The sequence below is a fragment of the Pleurodeles waltl genome, chromosome 6 (assembly GCF_031143425.1).
Source record: "Pleurodeles waltl isolate 20211129_DDA chromosome 6, aPleWal1.hap1.20221129, whole genome shotgun sequence".
Lineage (NCBI taxonomy): Eukaryota > Metazoa > Chordata > Amphibia > Caudata > Salamandridae > Pleurodeles > Pleurodeles waltl.
In genome coordinates, this window is record NC_090445.1 from 1,524,048,394 (window position 1) to 1,524,064,215 (window position 15,822).

Sequence of the window (15,822 nt, forward strand, 5' to 3'; positions counted from 1 at the left end):
ACTCCCTGCACCATTGTTTAGTTGTGTATTCAGCTATTGCTATAGTTTTGGATGGAAATGAAAGAGGTTGTTTTAGTACAGTTCACGATCACCATAGAATTACGTGCATCCATCTCTCATTCTTATGGGACCTGTCTTAAGTCTCTCATGGCCATGCCAACCTCCCTCCTAAATATGCAGTCCTCTCTCCTTGAATGTTCACGACAGAACACCACATTAATGCTGGAAAAACGTATATCTTTTAAAAAAAGAGAGGATGAAAAAGACCAGGCAGAAACAGCATTAAACAGGTTATGAAAAAGGGGGGCTGAGGCATTGTGTGTGGGGGGGGGCAGACTAGGACTGATTACTGACAGTTGGTAAACTGAAACTGAAAACAGAACTAATTACAATTATTTAGAATCCTTTTTACCACAAAAAACGAAAATGAAAACAATATTCAGAGGTAAATTCACAGGAGAGAACCAGAAAACCAAAAGGATTACTTAGTAGTAACCTTGACAGAGTGACCCTTCTTGATAGAACGTGAGACACGTCTACAGAAAGGCTTTGGCTGGGAATGTAAGTTCGTCGTTAAGTTCTCAAAGTTCTATCAAGTGCTTCCAGGCAATTTCATCTAAAAAGTGTTTTTGAACATTAATCCAGACTGCTCCATTATCTTTGAATTCCCCCCAAATCTCTTTGCACCAGTTTTTTAATAACAGCACATGTTCTCTATCCCCACTATGTCATCCCTTCAACATTTTTGGGGGTTGGAGAGACCTTTTTACTTGCTGTATTTATCTGGCAGTATTCATGCTTTTTTCGACTATGTCTTTTACGTCCCTTCTTTGTTACTTACTCCCGGCATAATTAAACAGTAGAGTTTTCAATATCCTGTACACCACTGGAGAGAGAGTTTTAAGAGGAATAGAAGTAATTTCATTTGATTGTATTATTATTTTTCATGGGAGCAGCTGTACAGCGGGTAGATTAATGGCTGTGGAACTAGGACTCCTGGGATCCACTAATGCTGCCTTCCCCCTATCATCAAATGGTGTGAGTCTGGTCAGCTTATTTCAGTTGTCTTGTGCCTAACTTATCTGACAACATGAGGAGAAGTTAGAAACAAGCTGCATGCTAGTTTAAGTTCTATAAGTTGTCCATTCTGTATCAAATCCCCCTTCGCCCCTACGTAAATGGCCATGATGCGTTTCGGAACAGAAGTGATAGAAAAATATAAGTGAGAAGCTCCCGTAGAGAGGGAGGGGGTGGTGTAGGGCCGGGGGTGGCATTATGCGGTGGGTGGAGAGGGGGCGGGGCCGAGCGGAATTTTATTTCGTGAAACAGATGGCTGGAAAAACCCTTGCCTCTTTTGGAGTGGAGGGAAGGTCATGAAAGGTGTGTGTGTGAATTATTAGTAAATGTCAACCATTTTGTACTTTTACAGTTCTTACACAGAAAGCGTCAATCAGCAGACCAGATGCCTGTGAGCACCTTGGGCTCGTCCCCATGCCCCAGATGAAAAGACAGCAGACTTCGTCCCTCAAGACCCTACCAGTGGACTAAATTGGAATCCCTACTGGATTATCAAGCGCTGCTTTTTGTTGTATAACAAAAATAACCCTCCACAAACCACCTGTTGCATTGCAGAGTCTGTTTATAGTGCTTATAGTTTTGTATCATTTTCTGGGAGGTGTGTTTCATTATTTTTCTCATAAGGAGCGCAAAGCAGTTACTGGATTTCTAGGAGTGGGCCTCTGATGATTTGAGGTTGATCTTTTGGATAGGACTTACATTGGTTCCCCTTCTGGATGGTGCTCATTATGGTGCCTTTCTAAACAGCACTCACCTTGGTTCCCTTTCTGGACAACACTGATCTTGGTTCCCCATTTGGACTGCGCTCAATTTGCGAGGGGAGGTCCAAGAGAAACACCATGGTCACCTCAATGTTTTCAGATTGCTTCGGCAGGAGCCACTCCCAGCCACGGATGGTGGCTGCAGCTCCCCAACCTCCACACTTTCTCCATAGGCCCGTTCAGCCAAGACGGCCTGGTCGAAGTTGGTGCCGCAGCCTCCTCAGACCCCTGGAGCCCATTCGATGCTATCCAGAAGCTCAGCCTCGTGTTTACCATTGTAGGTATCGTAAAACTCAATCATTATTATTCTCATGCACCTGTTATGGACCTATTTAATGAAGGAAACCAAAATTCATCTTGGTGGAGAAATAGCTCTGTCATTTGTGAAGCTGAAAAAATACTGTATCCGTACACTCCCAACCAGAGTGTTATCATTTGAATGCTATCCACACCATCAACCAACGTAACAATCCCACACTGGCCAATAGCAGAATCCGCCTGCACCACCCAAGGGAGGTCTTCAAATGATGGCACTTCATGGCTGGGCTTCCTCAGGGAGTACCTGTTTTTGCTTCCAAAAGTAAATGGCATTTCAGTGCTTTCGCGTTGGGCCTATGTCATGAGGATTTATTCCAGTCAATTTACGCACACCAAGCAGATAAGGCTCTATTTAAAACTTGTTTCTGTTGTATAAACATAGTTTTTGGGTACCACATAAATTGTTCCTGTGAAGCAAGAAATACTTATAGTTTAAAAAACAAGGTAACATGGAGTACTTCACTATTTGTCTTGAGACAGGATTTCCTGTATGAGGCATGATGTTAGCGGCAAGGCCGGTCCTGAGACCTCATCAGGGTTCTTGTCCTTCATGTACTTGACATTGATATATATTAGATTAGGAGGCACACCTGATGTTGATAAGACTGTAACTTTCAATCGAATTTGCAAAACAGGATATTCCAATTAGTGAACATACAGATACTAAAAGGCCAACAGTTTCTGCTAGATTATGTTTTATTACGGTATTGGCAGGTGCTCACTTGCATTAGAATGGCACCAGAGTGTTTTCACAATCTGTGTCTTTTTTTCATGCAGGACTGGGAACGCAATCATTCAGTTTCACATGCTGTTTGTTTCCATTTGATTGTATAGTTTTAGAAGATAGCTTGTGGGATGTGTAGTTTAGAAGTAATTTTGAAAGTGAAGTAGAGACAAAGTTCTCCACAGCATCTTGTGTGTATCCATGGATGGGTGCATCAAATGACTTTTCCTGTTTTTTGTTTTGCTTTGGATACTCGGTTAATCGACCAATGGAGAGTTATTTCTAAGTAGGCATCACAGTCCAGGTAAGTAAATAATATGTTGATCCCTTAATTTCCTTTGTGTGCTTTTTGTCACACGCATAATTTGCATTTCAGTCATTTTAGAGAAACCCTGAGATATGTGTCTTGAAGCGCTAAGAAGCATTTATGTATGCTGCACTTTATAAATAAAATTAACATAACATTGTAAACATACAGAAAAAAGGAAAACAAGATAAAAAAAGGTTTATAAAACACGGACAGTTGCAGTGAGAATAGTGTGCTGTGTACATCAGGGGTGTGATCTAGATGTGTACTCATGAAGTGCCGGTGGTCCCGGCGTTAGCTGTCAAGGTAGGGTGACCAGATCTTGAGAAGCAAAAACCGGGACAGGTCAGACATAAAAGAAGGACTAAATACTTTACTCTCACTTTTATATCTGGCCTGTCTCGTTTTTTTTTGCTTACCTTTGTGAATGTGTGCCTATACAGGTGTGTGTATATATATATATATATATATACACACACACACACACATTTAAAAGACTACATATATCAAATTAGCTATGGCTTGACCTCCCACCCTGCACCTCCAACCCGCCCCCACCCACCCCTCTCTGCTCCCCACTCCGTCTCTCTACTAGGAGCAGAAAAGGGACTGTGTTGCCTGACAGTAAGAGATAGATTACTTTAATTATTTCATACTTTTTAGGCGTTTTTAACTTATGCTTCCCTAGGTGATCTGACCTTTGTCCCAAAAACCGGGACATTTATTTAAAGATCTCACCTTTGTCCCAAGAACCGGGAAATTTATTTAAAATTAAGACAAGCTTCGGGACACCGGGACAGTTCTCTAAAAACCGGGACTGTCTGGGGAAATCCGGGACGTCTGGTCACCCTATGTGAAGGGCTTGTTTCAACGAGGAGGACTTTAGATGTGCGTGGGGAGCAGGGAGCTGGTTGGTGCTCTCAGTTTTATGCCTTGGGTATTTCAGAGCTGAACCCCTCCCCTGGACGGACCAGGTTGTCGCTGCCCAGGTGTATCTGAGGCTCTTCAAAGACATGTAGATGAGTGAAGTTTGTAAAGGAATCCAGGGCCCTGCCCTGTCCCAAATGGTTTTGTACAGGGTTCTTTTGGTTTTCTATTTCACTATGTGCCCCACTTATTACCTGGGCTGGTGAATGCCCTTTCCTTCCCTGAAAAAGCCACTGAAGCTGCCCTCTGTTTTGAAAAAAAACTTTGCAACTCTCTCACTATATAGTTTCTGTGTCACTTTCCCCGCGGTTCTATGTAATCACTGCCTACATGATATTATGTACCACGTTGGTCGAGGTGTTTTATTCATAAAAAAATGCAAATATGATACTGAAAAGTTCAACTTTGTTTTAGGGTTGTTCGGGTAGGGGTAACTTTCTCCCATCCAGCACGGGATGCGGTCTAGGCATTCTGAAATGTTGATCTGATTGTATCATTCACTCTGCATCGGGGATTGTACCTGGTGCTGCTGTATAATCTGCACAAGAGTCTGGCTGTGAATTTAGTGCAATAGAGGATTCTATTCCATACTCAACCCTAAAACTTCAGTCCACTCCCACAGCCATATTGGAGAATATCATAGACTTCAAAATAGTCAAAGTGTACTGGTAAACTACGTGACAGACGTTATTGATATGTCTATTTTACTGTAGTTCATGTGTCTGCAGAATTTATCAATTGCTTTGACCATAGTGGGTTACTGATGACCTGGGACCATTCATACCGCAGTGGACTTTATTACCTAAATATGTAATTTATGTATTAGCTAGATGTGTCGAAAAGCACAGGTTAGTGATAGCTGCAGAGCGGCAGTTTTTGTTATCATCCTCTCCTTTCTGTTGAAAGTGCAGGTTTCCTTCTTGGGTAGGAAGAACGGCACTGAATGGAATTCTGTCCCATGTAAGGGTTGGAGGGCGGGATTAGTGTTTTTCACAAACAGATAGGTTACATCGACTGACTGTCCCCGAAGAAACCTACATACTACAGCAGCTGGGCGTTTGTGTCAAACCGTAGAGATGGGACTATGTGATGAGTCTGCAGGTTGCATGCCTGCATGTGTTTGTGAGAAACCCAGAACAATAAGATCCTTTTGTTCTATTGTTAACTGAGGTACAAAGTAGAAGAAGTCCTATTTTGGCTATTTTAACTAGCTCTAAGACATACAAAATATATAATATACAAATACATATATATACGAGCCACGTGACACAAACCACAAAATGACACATAAACAGAGCCATGAATGAGATGAGATGAATCAGGAAGAATGGCTGAAAGCGCCTGTGAGCAACTATGTCATATATAACTTATTTACTTACAAGGGCTTTCAGCCAACCTTCCTCATTCATTGGTCTGCGGTTGACTCGTTTTTTGTCATATCATATTTTTCTTTTTCTTCAGCTCGCTGCAGCTTATAGCTTGGGGCAGAGAGCCAGCCCACTTCAGCTCTGGGCAAACTTTACTTTTAGTAACAACATTCTGTTCGTTCACAAGAGCACATCCGCTCACGAAATAGTTAATTCAGTGCCAGGGACTCCAAGGCAATGTATGTTTTTTGAGACAAAAATATATCATTGCTTTTAGACATTTTTTTTTATATGGACGAGGGTCCTGCAGCTTCTCCACTGTAATGTTTTTTAGAAACTGACAAAAGACAACAGGCACTGACAAAGTCAAAAGGGTAAAAGCCAACACCAGAAACATTGGCTTTGCCAAAGTTTGTTACATCTGGATCCCTGATACAGTTTATCCCAAATAGTGGCCCTGTGCGGAAAGAGTGTTTCTGATAAAACAGGTTGAATGCTTAGTGGATTCCCCATTTTCAGCCCAAATTCCCTTTAACATGCTACACTTTGCCCCCTGAGAATGTTGAGTTTGAACGGCCAATGGAATACGACCACCATTACCTGGTAAATAAATCATTTGTCAGCCTACCTCTTGTAACAAGAGACACTTTATCCAGCTCCACACCGTAAAACTTTGCTGTCGCCATCACTACTGGTGCAAACTATATGTCTGGGTGAAGGTCTGAGGGAAATGAGGGATTGACAGGACACTGCTTGCGATCTTTCCAGTCGGCCCCGCACCCCCAATCGTTTCTCATTTCATAGGCGACCCTCAGTGATTCACCTTTGATCCCGCGGTCACCCACTCGCCCCCCTCCACTGAGATATCAGTGCCCCCGGTATCAGTGATGCTGGAACCATTTTTCAAGTGGGCATGCTGGCCAATAACATCACCTCTCTAGAGGCATACGGGATATTTGACAACCCTTCTTTGAAAAAACAACAAATGCGGCCAGAAAAAAAAACAAAACATTTAAAGGCCCTTTTATTATTGGTTGCCCTTTTTTAAAGAGTTCTGCGGGTGCTGCAGCGCATCCCGCACCCCTAGTTCCAGCACCACTGCTTGGTACTGGTAACTGTGGGGACTATGGGACTGGAATGGACCGATTTACAGCCATCTTGGAATTAGCCCTGTGCCATTGAGTGTACACTCACTTTCACAAACCTACTAATTCAGGAAACTCATGTAGGGCAGTGAGAGTCCGACACATTCCATTTCACAACAGCTTCTTACAATTTTTAAGATGCAGTAAATCTAAGTAGAAGTTATTCATATAGTCAGCGATTGTAGTGAAAATTTGGCATGGGGCCGGCCCTGTTGGACCTGCTTTGATCACTTGCGAACATCCCCTGAACTAAACAATATAGTTTTGAGTAGGACATACAACAGAAGCTCCACAAAATTGAAAACATTTAAACTGATGTTTATAAAAACATTAACACTGATGTATTAGTATTAAAATGAAAATAACTTAATTTAAGCGAAAATACATAGGAAATACAGGTGCTGTAATGCGCTGGGTCACAAGACAAATTCAGCCACACTGGTGGTGCAGTGCTGAATAGTTTTCAAGGGGCCGATTTGTAAGAGTGTAGTTGCATCTTGTTTTATTATCAATCTATGCAGTCCTGCACATCTGTCCTTCAGGTTGGGATTTACACACAACATTCCACAGAAAAAAAAGTGGCGCGAAATGCCTTAATTTTGATCTCGGTTATTACATATATTATGCAGACTCTTGTTCCAAAATAATTATTGTGAATTCTGAACTGTGGACACTAGCACACCTTGTTTATATGAAGAGAGTTACTTGCCCTTCTCATTACTACGATGATAAAATATAGTGGATTTTATGGCCACTTCTCTCTTGTACAATCTTTAAATCGTTAGGATGCCAGAGGACGAAATAAAAGAGCAGGAAACACAGAGGCAGAACACCGAGGCTGGTGGGGGCATGAAAATGACGACAAGTATATGAAATGTTGAAATCTCTGCTGGAATGCTGTAAAAATCACAGCTCGGGATTAACTCCACGGCTGTTGAGAGAAGGTCTTTAGCATACCTGTTTTTCTCAAAACTCCCAGAGGATGACTTGTCTGTTCATCGCACAGTTGTTCTTGTGCATTGTTCACGAGCCTGGTGTTTGCAAGAAGCGGATCATTTCAGGGGGGTCTGTGGTTGGTTGTCGGTGTTCAGATTACGGAGCTTTGATCACAGATACATCTTGAATAGGAAAATATGTAGCGAAGGAGACAGCAAGCCTCTTATCTAATGCTGTATAGCGCCTATGAAACCTTAAGAGGCATTGAAATGTTAAGGAGGAAGAAAATGGCGAAGGAAAAGAAGGACATGAATGTGAAAGATAAAACAAGAAAGATAGAGGGGTTAAGGCAAAAAGAAGAGTGCGATATTATTTTATTTTGGTTCAAACAATTGTGATACTTTTATTCCCAATGCAAAACATTAAAACTGGCATAGTGTGGCACTTCATCACAAATCATCTTTATATACAACTGTTCGTTTTTTTATCTTATTATTTACATACATAAAAAACTGGAAGAAATGGAATTCAAAGGCTGAGAGCGAGGACGAAGTGAAGAACCAGAGGTGATAGGAAAAAAAATAAAAAATAAAGAGTAGTTAAAGAAAAACGAAACGACTGAAAATATAGGAGGATCAAAGAGGTTAGTTTTAGATAAATAAGACGCTTCAAAAACTGTAAAATAGGCGAGTGTGTTTAGGGACACAGAGCCATTGTATGTCTGGTCCTCCAACCTACCAAAAAGGACTCCCACCAAACTACTTCCGAGCGTTCTTCAAAACGATGCTTGTGCAGGACATGCTCCTTTAAATGGCAGTGGATGAAAGGGCCTACCAGCACTATGTGTTTGTGGTGGTGTTCTTTCGGTGCTCTCAAGGATGCTAAAGCAAAGACGGCCCTCTCTTCTGCCCAAGCTGCATGCTTGAGGCTATCCACTGTCTCACTGTGCTGCCCAGGTGCACCATCCAGTAAGTCCCAGAGGACATGCTTCTTTGAATGGCAGTGGATGAAGGGACCTACCAGCACTATGTGTTTGTGGTGGTGTTCTTTCGGTGCTCTCAAGGATGCTAAAGCAAAGACGACCCTCTCCTCTCCCCAAGCTACATGCTTGAGGCTATCCACTGTCTCACTGTGCTGCCCAGGTACAGCATCCAGTAAGTCCTACAGGACATGCTTCTTTGAATGGCAGTGGATGAAGGGACCTACCAGCACTATATGTTTGTGGCGGTGTTCTTCAGGTGCTCTCAAGGATGCTAAAGCAAAGACAGCCCTCTCTTCTGCCCAAGCTACATGCTCAAGGCTATCCACTGTCTCACTGTGCTGCCCAGGTGCAGCATCCAGTAAGTCCTACAGGACATGCTTCTTTGAATGGCAGTGGATGAAGGGACCTACCAGCACTATATGTTTGTGGTGGTGTTCTTCAGGTGCTCTCAAGGATGCTAAAGCAAAGACGGCCCTCTCTTCTGCCCAAGCTACATGCTCGAGGCTATCCACTGTCTCACTGTGCTGCTCAGGTGCAGCATCCAGTAAGTCCTACAGGACATAGGAGGCAGGTGCTTAGATCACCTTCATATGCTGATTGGACTGGAACCATCATTACTTAGTTTTTGTCCCTAAATCTGACTGAGGCAACTAACGATGCAGAACATTCAAAAGACGTACAAAGCACTTTAGAACGCGGGTAGAATCATTCGCTTCTACAGCTGGGATTAATTGAGTTAGAATTTGCAGCTTACATGGCCTTGTGCTCCATTTGAATGCCAGGGTTTATTTCAAACTTGTCTTTGAGAATGAGTTCTTAACTCATGCGTTTGTTCCGTAGTTATTTTATCTCTTCGTTCCTGTCTTGCACTTGTTTGCTTCCACTCCTTGGTGTTGCTCATGTTTCAGTATCTATGTAGTTGTGCTCATGCTATCATGAGCACCTGAATTTTATTACGCATGTGGAGTGTCTTGCAAGAGAGCCATAGCGGGGTTCGACACCCTCTGCTCCTGCACATGTAAGCCATGGCCCTTGACGCCCCATAGAAGCATGATCATGATTTCTAAGCAATCTGCTTCTCCAAGCAGATGCTGTTGTTCAATTGACACCCTCTTTTCTTCATTAATACTTGACAACAGCTCCATCTCCATCTGCTATGTTTCACAAATTCTCACACAGTTCATAAGCCACATTTAAAGAGGCCAGACTAAAGGAAGGCTTGCAAATATGCTAACTGCTAAGACATTCAGTCGCCGATGTCCACTCAAGGTTTTGACTATGGAAGGAATCCACTATAGCAGGGAAATAGGTGGACTGAGAACCAGAGGAAGAGAAACCGGAAAACATTTGTCGGGGAGACCTAGATCCAGGGACAAATGAAATCTACCCATCAAAGAGTCAGATGTACTCTCACATGGGTTTGGTGGTGACCACAAGAACAGGTACCTCTGCAGGGAAGACGTACTCCTCAGATTTGCCCTTGTTGTACTGATGCGTGTGAGATGGAGAGTCCAGCACAGAATACCACTGTAGAAAAATTCCCAAACAACACAGAAATGTAATGACACACTTGCATGTGTTGGATAGAATGTTGCTGGAGCAAACTAAATCCTCGTATCTTTCGTACTCGAGGGTGTCCAGTGCAGAGAAGACCAACTCAGAAAGACAACTCTGGATACAAGGGTTAGGACAGCTCTGTATACAAGGGTTAGGACAACTCTGGATACAAGGGTTAGGACAACTCTGGACACAAAGGTTAGGACAACTCTGGATACAAGGGTTAGGACAACTCTGGACACAAGGGTTAGGTGATGGAACACCTGCCCCCAGTTTCTGGCATTGCTCGCAGGTTGTGCGCAAATGCACTCATTTTTGTAGATCGGGACTTATTTCGCTTCCTCACACTTTGACCTAAGGAAGAGAGCGAGAGAGAAAAAAAAGGAAGAAAGAAGGAAGCAGAGAAGATAAAGCAGTGGAAGAGAGCGAGAGAGAAAGAAAAGGGAGAAAGAAGGAAACAGAGAAGATAAACAAGTGACAGAGAGAGAAAGTTGGGGTGAAGAAGAATTTAGGTAAAAATGAGGTGTTTGGTGATAAAAACAAGAGGCACAAGGTGAAATCAAAATTAAGACGCCTCAATACTCAATTACCACGGCATTCTGCAGTGCTAGTGACAAGCCCCCCCAAGAAAACACTTTGAGCCCCTGAACCTTATTTTATTGCAAATATGTTACTGTCCAACTCTTCCAAAGAACATAACCTAAGAAAAGAATATATGGTTTGATAGCACTGATCACCTTTATACGGGATGCATAGAAGATTGAAAAAATCCCTCACCCCTACGTGGTGCCTCCATTACCAGGCCAGCCATAGCCGGCAGACGATAGTCTAGCCCGAGAACCCCAACAGTGCCAAGGAACCCGGTAAACAGTGCGGTCTACAAAAAAAAAACATACAGCGCCTCTACCTGACGAAGAAGGCAGGTAATGGCTGACAGACACCCTAGCTAGCGCCTTACCCCTTACCACCCTGCCCCTTGGGCGTCAATAGGAGATAGTATATGGAAGAGGTCTGAAGCCAAAGGAGAATAGCACAGGGCTGCTCCGCGGGACCCCCACGCAAAGCTTCTGCCTAGCATGCGCACGCGCCACCCCCCAAACCCGCTGTGTATTTGCTCTCCTTCCTTCAGGAGTGATGAAAAACCACGTGCATGTGTTCGCTGGTTGCCATGGGAACAGGGCCATGCACACCTGCTGCTGCGCTAAGGTCAGCGCCGCTCGTGTGCTGGAAAAGGACAGAAAATAAACTCGAGAGCAGGTGCTGCAGCAGAATGTCGTTTTTCTAACGCGCGAAAATAAATGTGCCTCATTCCCCGCTTGGGGGGAGACGTCGAAAGACCCGTGGGGTTTTCAGAGATTTGTTTCTCACTGTCTTAGGAGCGGGAGGCGAACAAAAGTGCTCCCCGAAGGATACGTGCAGAGAAAGGATGCGTTACGACATGAGCGCCCTTTTCACTCACACCAAGCAGAAAGTCTAGGACTGGACGTTTCGTGATCACTCTGTTCATTGACCCTGGTGCCAAATCTATTTCTATGAATTTGACTGACCTATGAATTCATTTGAAATTCACGTTTGTGCACACGGTCCAGATCCCCCCTCATATGTGTAACGCATCCATATTTGCATAATGGTAGATGGTGTCACGTCACTTTGTTAGTTTGAGGGGGTGGGTGGGAGGTGGGAAGGGCAATGTTTAAATTTGTTATTTTACTTGAACACATAGAATTTGTCCTGCGTTATTACAAAATATTCTCTTTAACTTGATTCCCGGGTGTTGCTGCACATCTTAAACAGGCCGTGTATTAGAGGGATCATATCCTTTAATATGAGGAATGCATTGAGGAGGCCTTTTAGGACATATTTTGCATAGCCTTAGAAATACACTTTGAAGGGGGATACAAGGCAAAATAAACTTGAGTTGGTGGGTTTTATAGATGGTTACACTGGTCTGGTGTTAGGAGCAAAAAAGACCCGAGTTTGGAGGTGGCACAGCCTGGAGGTGTAATTGTCAGGTGCCAGGAGTGACAAAGTTCTAAGTTAGGAGGTGTATGAGGGTCTGTTGGTGAGGAGTCAGGAATGAGGAAGTCTTAAGCTGCGAGGTGGTAAATGAGGTTCAGAGAGCACAAAATAGGGTACACCGTAGCACTGTATGCGCAAAGTATATTGGTACATATCAAGGCAGGGAAAGAACTTTGGGAAAAAGTGATTTTGTGCCTGGGCATCCCACTACCAAAACGGACATTTCCATACCAAATAGCTACTTCGTGGACACAGAGTATCATTTTCTGTGAACTTAATAAGAACATGATTCTTTCCCAACTTAGTTGATGCTTTCTGGAAACAGCAGTTTATTTAATTTAATCCCCGTTCCCTGCCTTTAGTGGTCATGCTCAGTAGTTTAAGAACCCTCTAAAGTATTAGTCTTCCCTTTCTCTTTTCTCTGCTTTTGTTTTGCTTTTGAATGCATGTTCCCACGGTGGAGCTGCAGGTGTGAAGCAACATATTAGGTGTTCCATTGATCGGAAAAGTGTCTCAGTGCTCATTGACTGACACTATTCTGTAGCACCGGGTGCTGAGGAACCACATTCCTTCTTCATAAGGTCACTATTTTGTTTACTTTGCAGATGTGGGGGTGTAGTGTTTGGAAAGGCAACAGAAGTAACAGTGCCGGCATCTGACATCTCCAATGCAGGTGTACCTGGCCATAGCGGCTATTTGAGTTCAGGAGACTCACCTGTACGAATGCTCATAGTCAAGCTTTGGCCACATTCTGCCAGTCAGGAGTGAACCACAAGCATCCTGGGCTCTTGTGAACATAGATTTTCTGTAAGAATGGATATAGTTTAATCTCAAAATGTGCATTATTGTTGATTTCTCTAAATTCCTCATTGCATATCCCTCACATGACTTAGAAGATATCCTAAACACACTCTTCAGATCAGACTTTTCTGCGGGTGCTGATCTGTTACCTCCCTCCCTCCTGTCTGCTGCTTCTGCTTTCACATTCCTTCTCCTGCAATCTCTCATTGCTCTCCCCATACTTCCCTGTCCCCCTCAACTTTTTTGCATACTCCCGGCTCCTCTGTTGCTCCCCACCACTGAACATATGCGTGTGCATGCAAGGTGATACATGCATGTTCATACGTCACCACTGCAGTGCTAAATGTCAAAATGGGCACTTTGTCATAACATTTTCCAGCCTGCGTCATCACACAAGGGTCAGGGTTGGGCTTTTTCTTCTGCCTTTGCTGGTTAGCATTAGCAACACGCATTGGTAAAGCCAAAATATCTGCTAACGCATTTCAAATGTGAGCCATATTGTCTTTTTTATTACTATCTCTGTTTTGCGTGATATTCTCAGAGGGTCTCTGAAAGTCTCGTGGGGTAGTTGGTAAAGGAGCAATCTGCAGGTTGTCTGTAAGCCCATCTAAGACCACTCTAGCACTTAGGCTGGTTCATTAGTAATACAATCACCAGCTTTTGCATAAAATGGATATATGCATGATTAAAAAGAGAGAGTGAGTCACCCTCAGTCAAGGAACGTCAAGCTATAAAAGGGAAAGAGTAGGACAGAGGAGTAGGAGCACATGAAGCGGAAAGAAAGGCAGCCGCGCTACAGGATGTCAGTGAAGACCAGTAATGGCTTTACGTGTTACCAAAGTGCCCAGATTTGAGTTGATTGACAAGCTTCATGCATCAGTGGCTTCTCTGCTGGTTGGGCTTCATGACAGTTAAGATGCTGTTTCCTTGCGCTTTCCACTGATGTAGTCTTGCATTTCTGCATTGTCTCTGCATAGCCCTGTTTCAGCCACATTGTCACATGAAAGACAACGAGACTGAGACTGAGCCTGATAGCACCCGAATACCTTCTGGTGCACTCCTTTGGTCTTGTTACAGAAGGGCAGAGGATGCCCTTATCATGTACAGCCAGGAATAGTCTGTTGTCTATATCTATAGCTCCCCTTCCTGTGTCCTTTATTCGCGGCTGTTCAGGGGTTCTTACTCTCAGTACAAAAAGGTAGTAAAACACCCGATCTTCAAGCTGTCTACCGCAAAGCTAGAGGAACTCTCACAACTGTCCTTTTCGTGAATCTTAGATTACCATCATGAATACATGTGGAGAGATCTCTAGTAATGATAATACCTCACTGACAGACAGATCAGCCACCATACAACAGACCCAGAGGTTGCTCATTCAGGATAGAGTGACCTGATACTGAAAACCAAAAACTAGGACTTTTCACAAACATAAAATTAGGACTACAATTTTGCATGGACTGAGGAACACAGAATGACTTGAATCCTGTGTTGGACAGTAATCCTAAAGTAAAACAAAGGAGCACTATGAGTTACTTTACATCACTAAGTCACACCATGAGATGTACATGGATGTCATGTGTACTTACCACAAATTGTGGTGCCAAACCCTATCTACTAGCTTTGGTAGAAAGGAATTAGTACAGAGGTCTTCAGTCTGTGGTTCATGACCTCCAGGGGGGGCGTGAAGTCCTGGAAAGGGGGTCGCGCATTCCCCCAGCCGATCGTTAAAATGCTTCACCTGAACTTTTATTAATTGAGTCCCCAGTGCTGTGAAATGAAGCTGCACAAACAGCTAAAGAATCCTTCATGCTTCCTTAATGAAATGCAAATGTGAGCTATGAGTTGATCTGCAAATAGAAATGGAAAATTATACAAACATAAAGGATGTTTTGGAGCTGGGTCTGGCTTTAATTGATCAAATCACTCAAAGCTTTGTGATGACAAAGATTTGTTCTTTTTGAGTGGTAGTGCAAAGAGTTAACTGGGCTGTGAAGTGGGTGCTTTTAATTGTATATACTTTGTGCTTACTACCCCTGAGGAGGTGTTGAAGGGACAGCTATTAAAAAATGTCTGGTTTTACTTAAATCTACATTTTGGAAACACCATTTTATTTTAAACATTTTTGTGCATTTTGTAGTGGCCTATCTTATACAGTGTGTAATGCAAATATAAAAAAATGACTTACATATTCACAGTGCTTTCTGTCACAGGCTGTGACGTCGTGGCACAAACAATACACATGTCACTATTCTCCACTGCACCAACCAAGATTTAATTCTGTGGCTCTCTGGTTACACACAGACCTCTGCAGTGCATTAACTAATAGAGATTTCATAATGAACTACAGTGCATTTCCCAATGAGTAACCACTTTCTTTTTTTTTTTTTTTTAAGCTGCCTGTTATTTTATATGTAGCTACCTGATGGTGAAAGACCTAAAAAAGCTTAAAGAATATTTTGGGGCATATTTATGAGAGGATTGCGCCACTAGGGCATCACTTTTGTTGATGCTCCTGCAGAACAAGCCTCTCAGTAATACCTATAAGGCGACGCAGATCCACCCCAAACGGCTTTGCATGACCTCGTAGATATGGAGTAATTCAAAGCAGTGCAAGCCGCTGCGTTGCCTTACTCTGTGTCAAGGAGGCATTCCACGGGCGTTGCAGTGGGTGTTCCCATGCAACACCCATGGATTTTGACGCTGCCCCAGATTTACAAAATCACATAAACTGGAGCAGTGCCAAAACCTTACAAATGCATAATGAGGAGAAATGTTTTAATTTCTCCTCATTTTTTCCTCTTTCCACGTGTGTTGCATTCTGCTGCACACATGGAAAGAGGAAAGTACCTCTCAGAATTGTTCAGGAAGGTGCCCCTTCCTGTACAAAAACAATCCTGCCTA

The 15,822-nt window shown here is 43.1% G+C and overlaps 1 protein-coding gene across 6 annotated transcripts in view; it reads left to right on the top strand.

Annotated features, from left to right (window-relative positions):
* The window catches only part of DVL1 (dishevelled segment polarity protein 1), a 523,691-nt gene that overhangs the window by 408,635 nt on the left and 99,234 nt on the right, over nucleotides 1–15,822 (top strand). The window contains exon 2 of one of the 6 annotated variants that reach the window (XM_069241070.1): nucleotides 1,430–2,115. The exons of the other annotated variants lie outside the window; for them this stretch is intronic. Coding sequence (XP_069097171.1) covers nucleotides 1,917–2,115 — 199 coding nt within the window. The 5' untranslated portion in view covers nucleotides 1,430–1,916. The remainder of the gene's footprint in view (nucleotides 1–1,429; nucleotides 2,116–15,822) is intronic. 6 annotated transcript variants of the gene reach the window in all.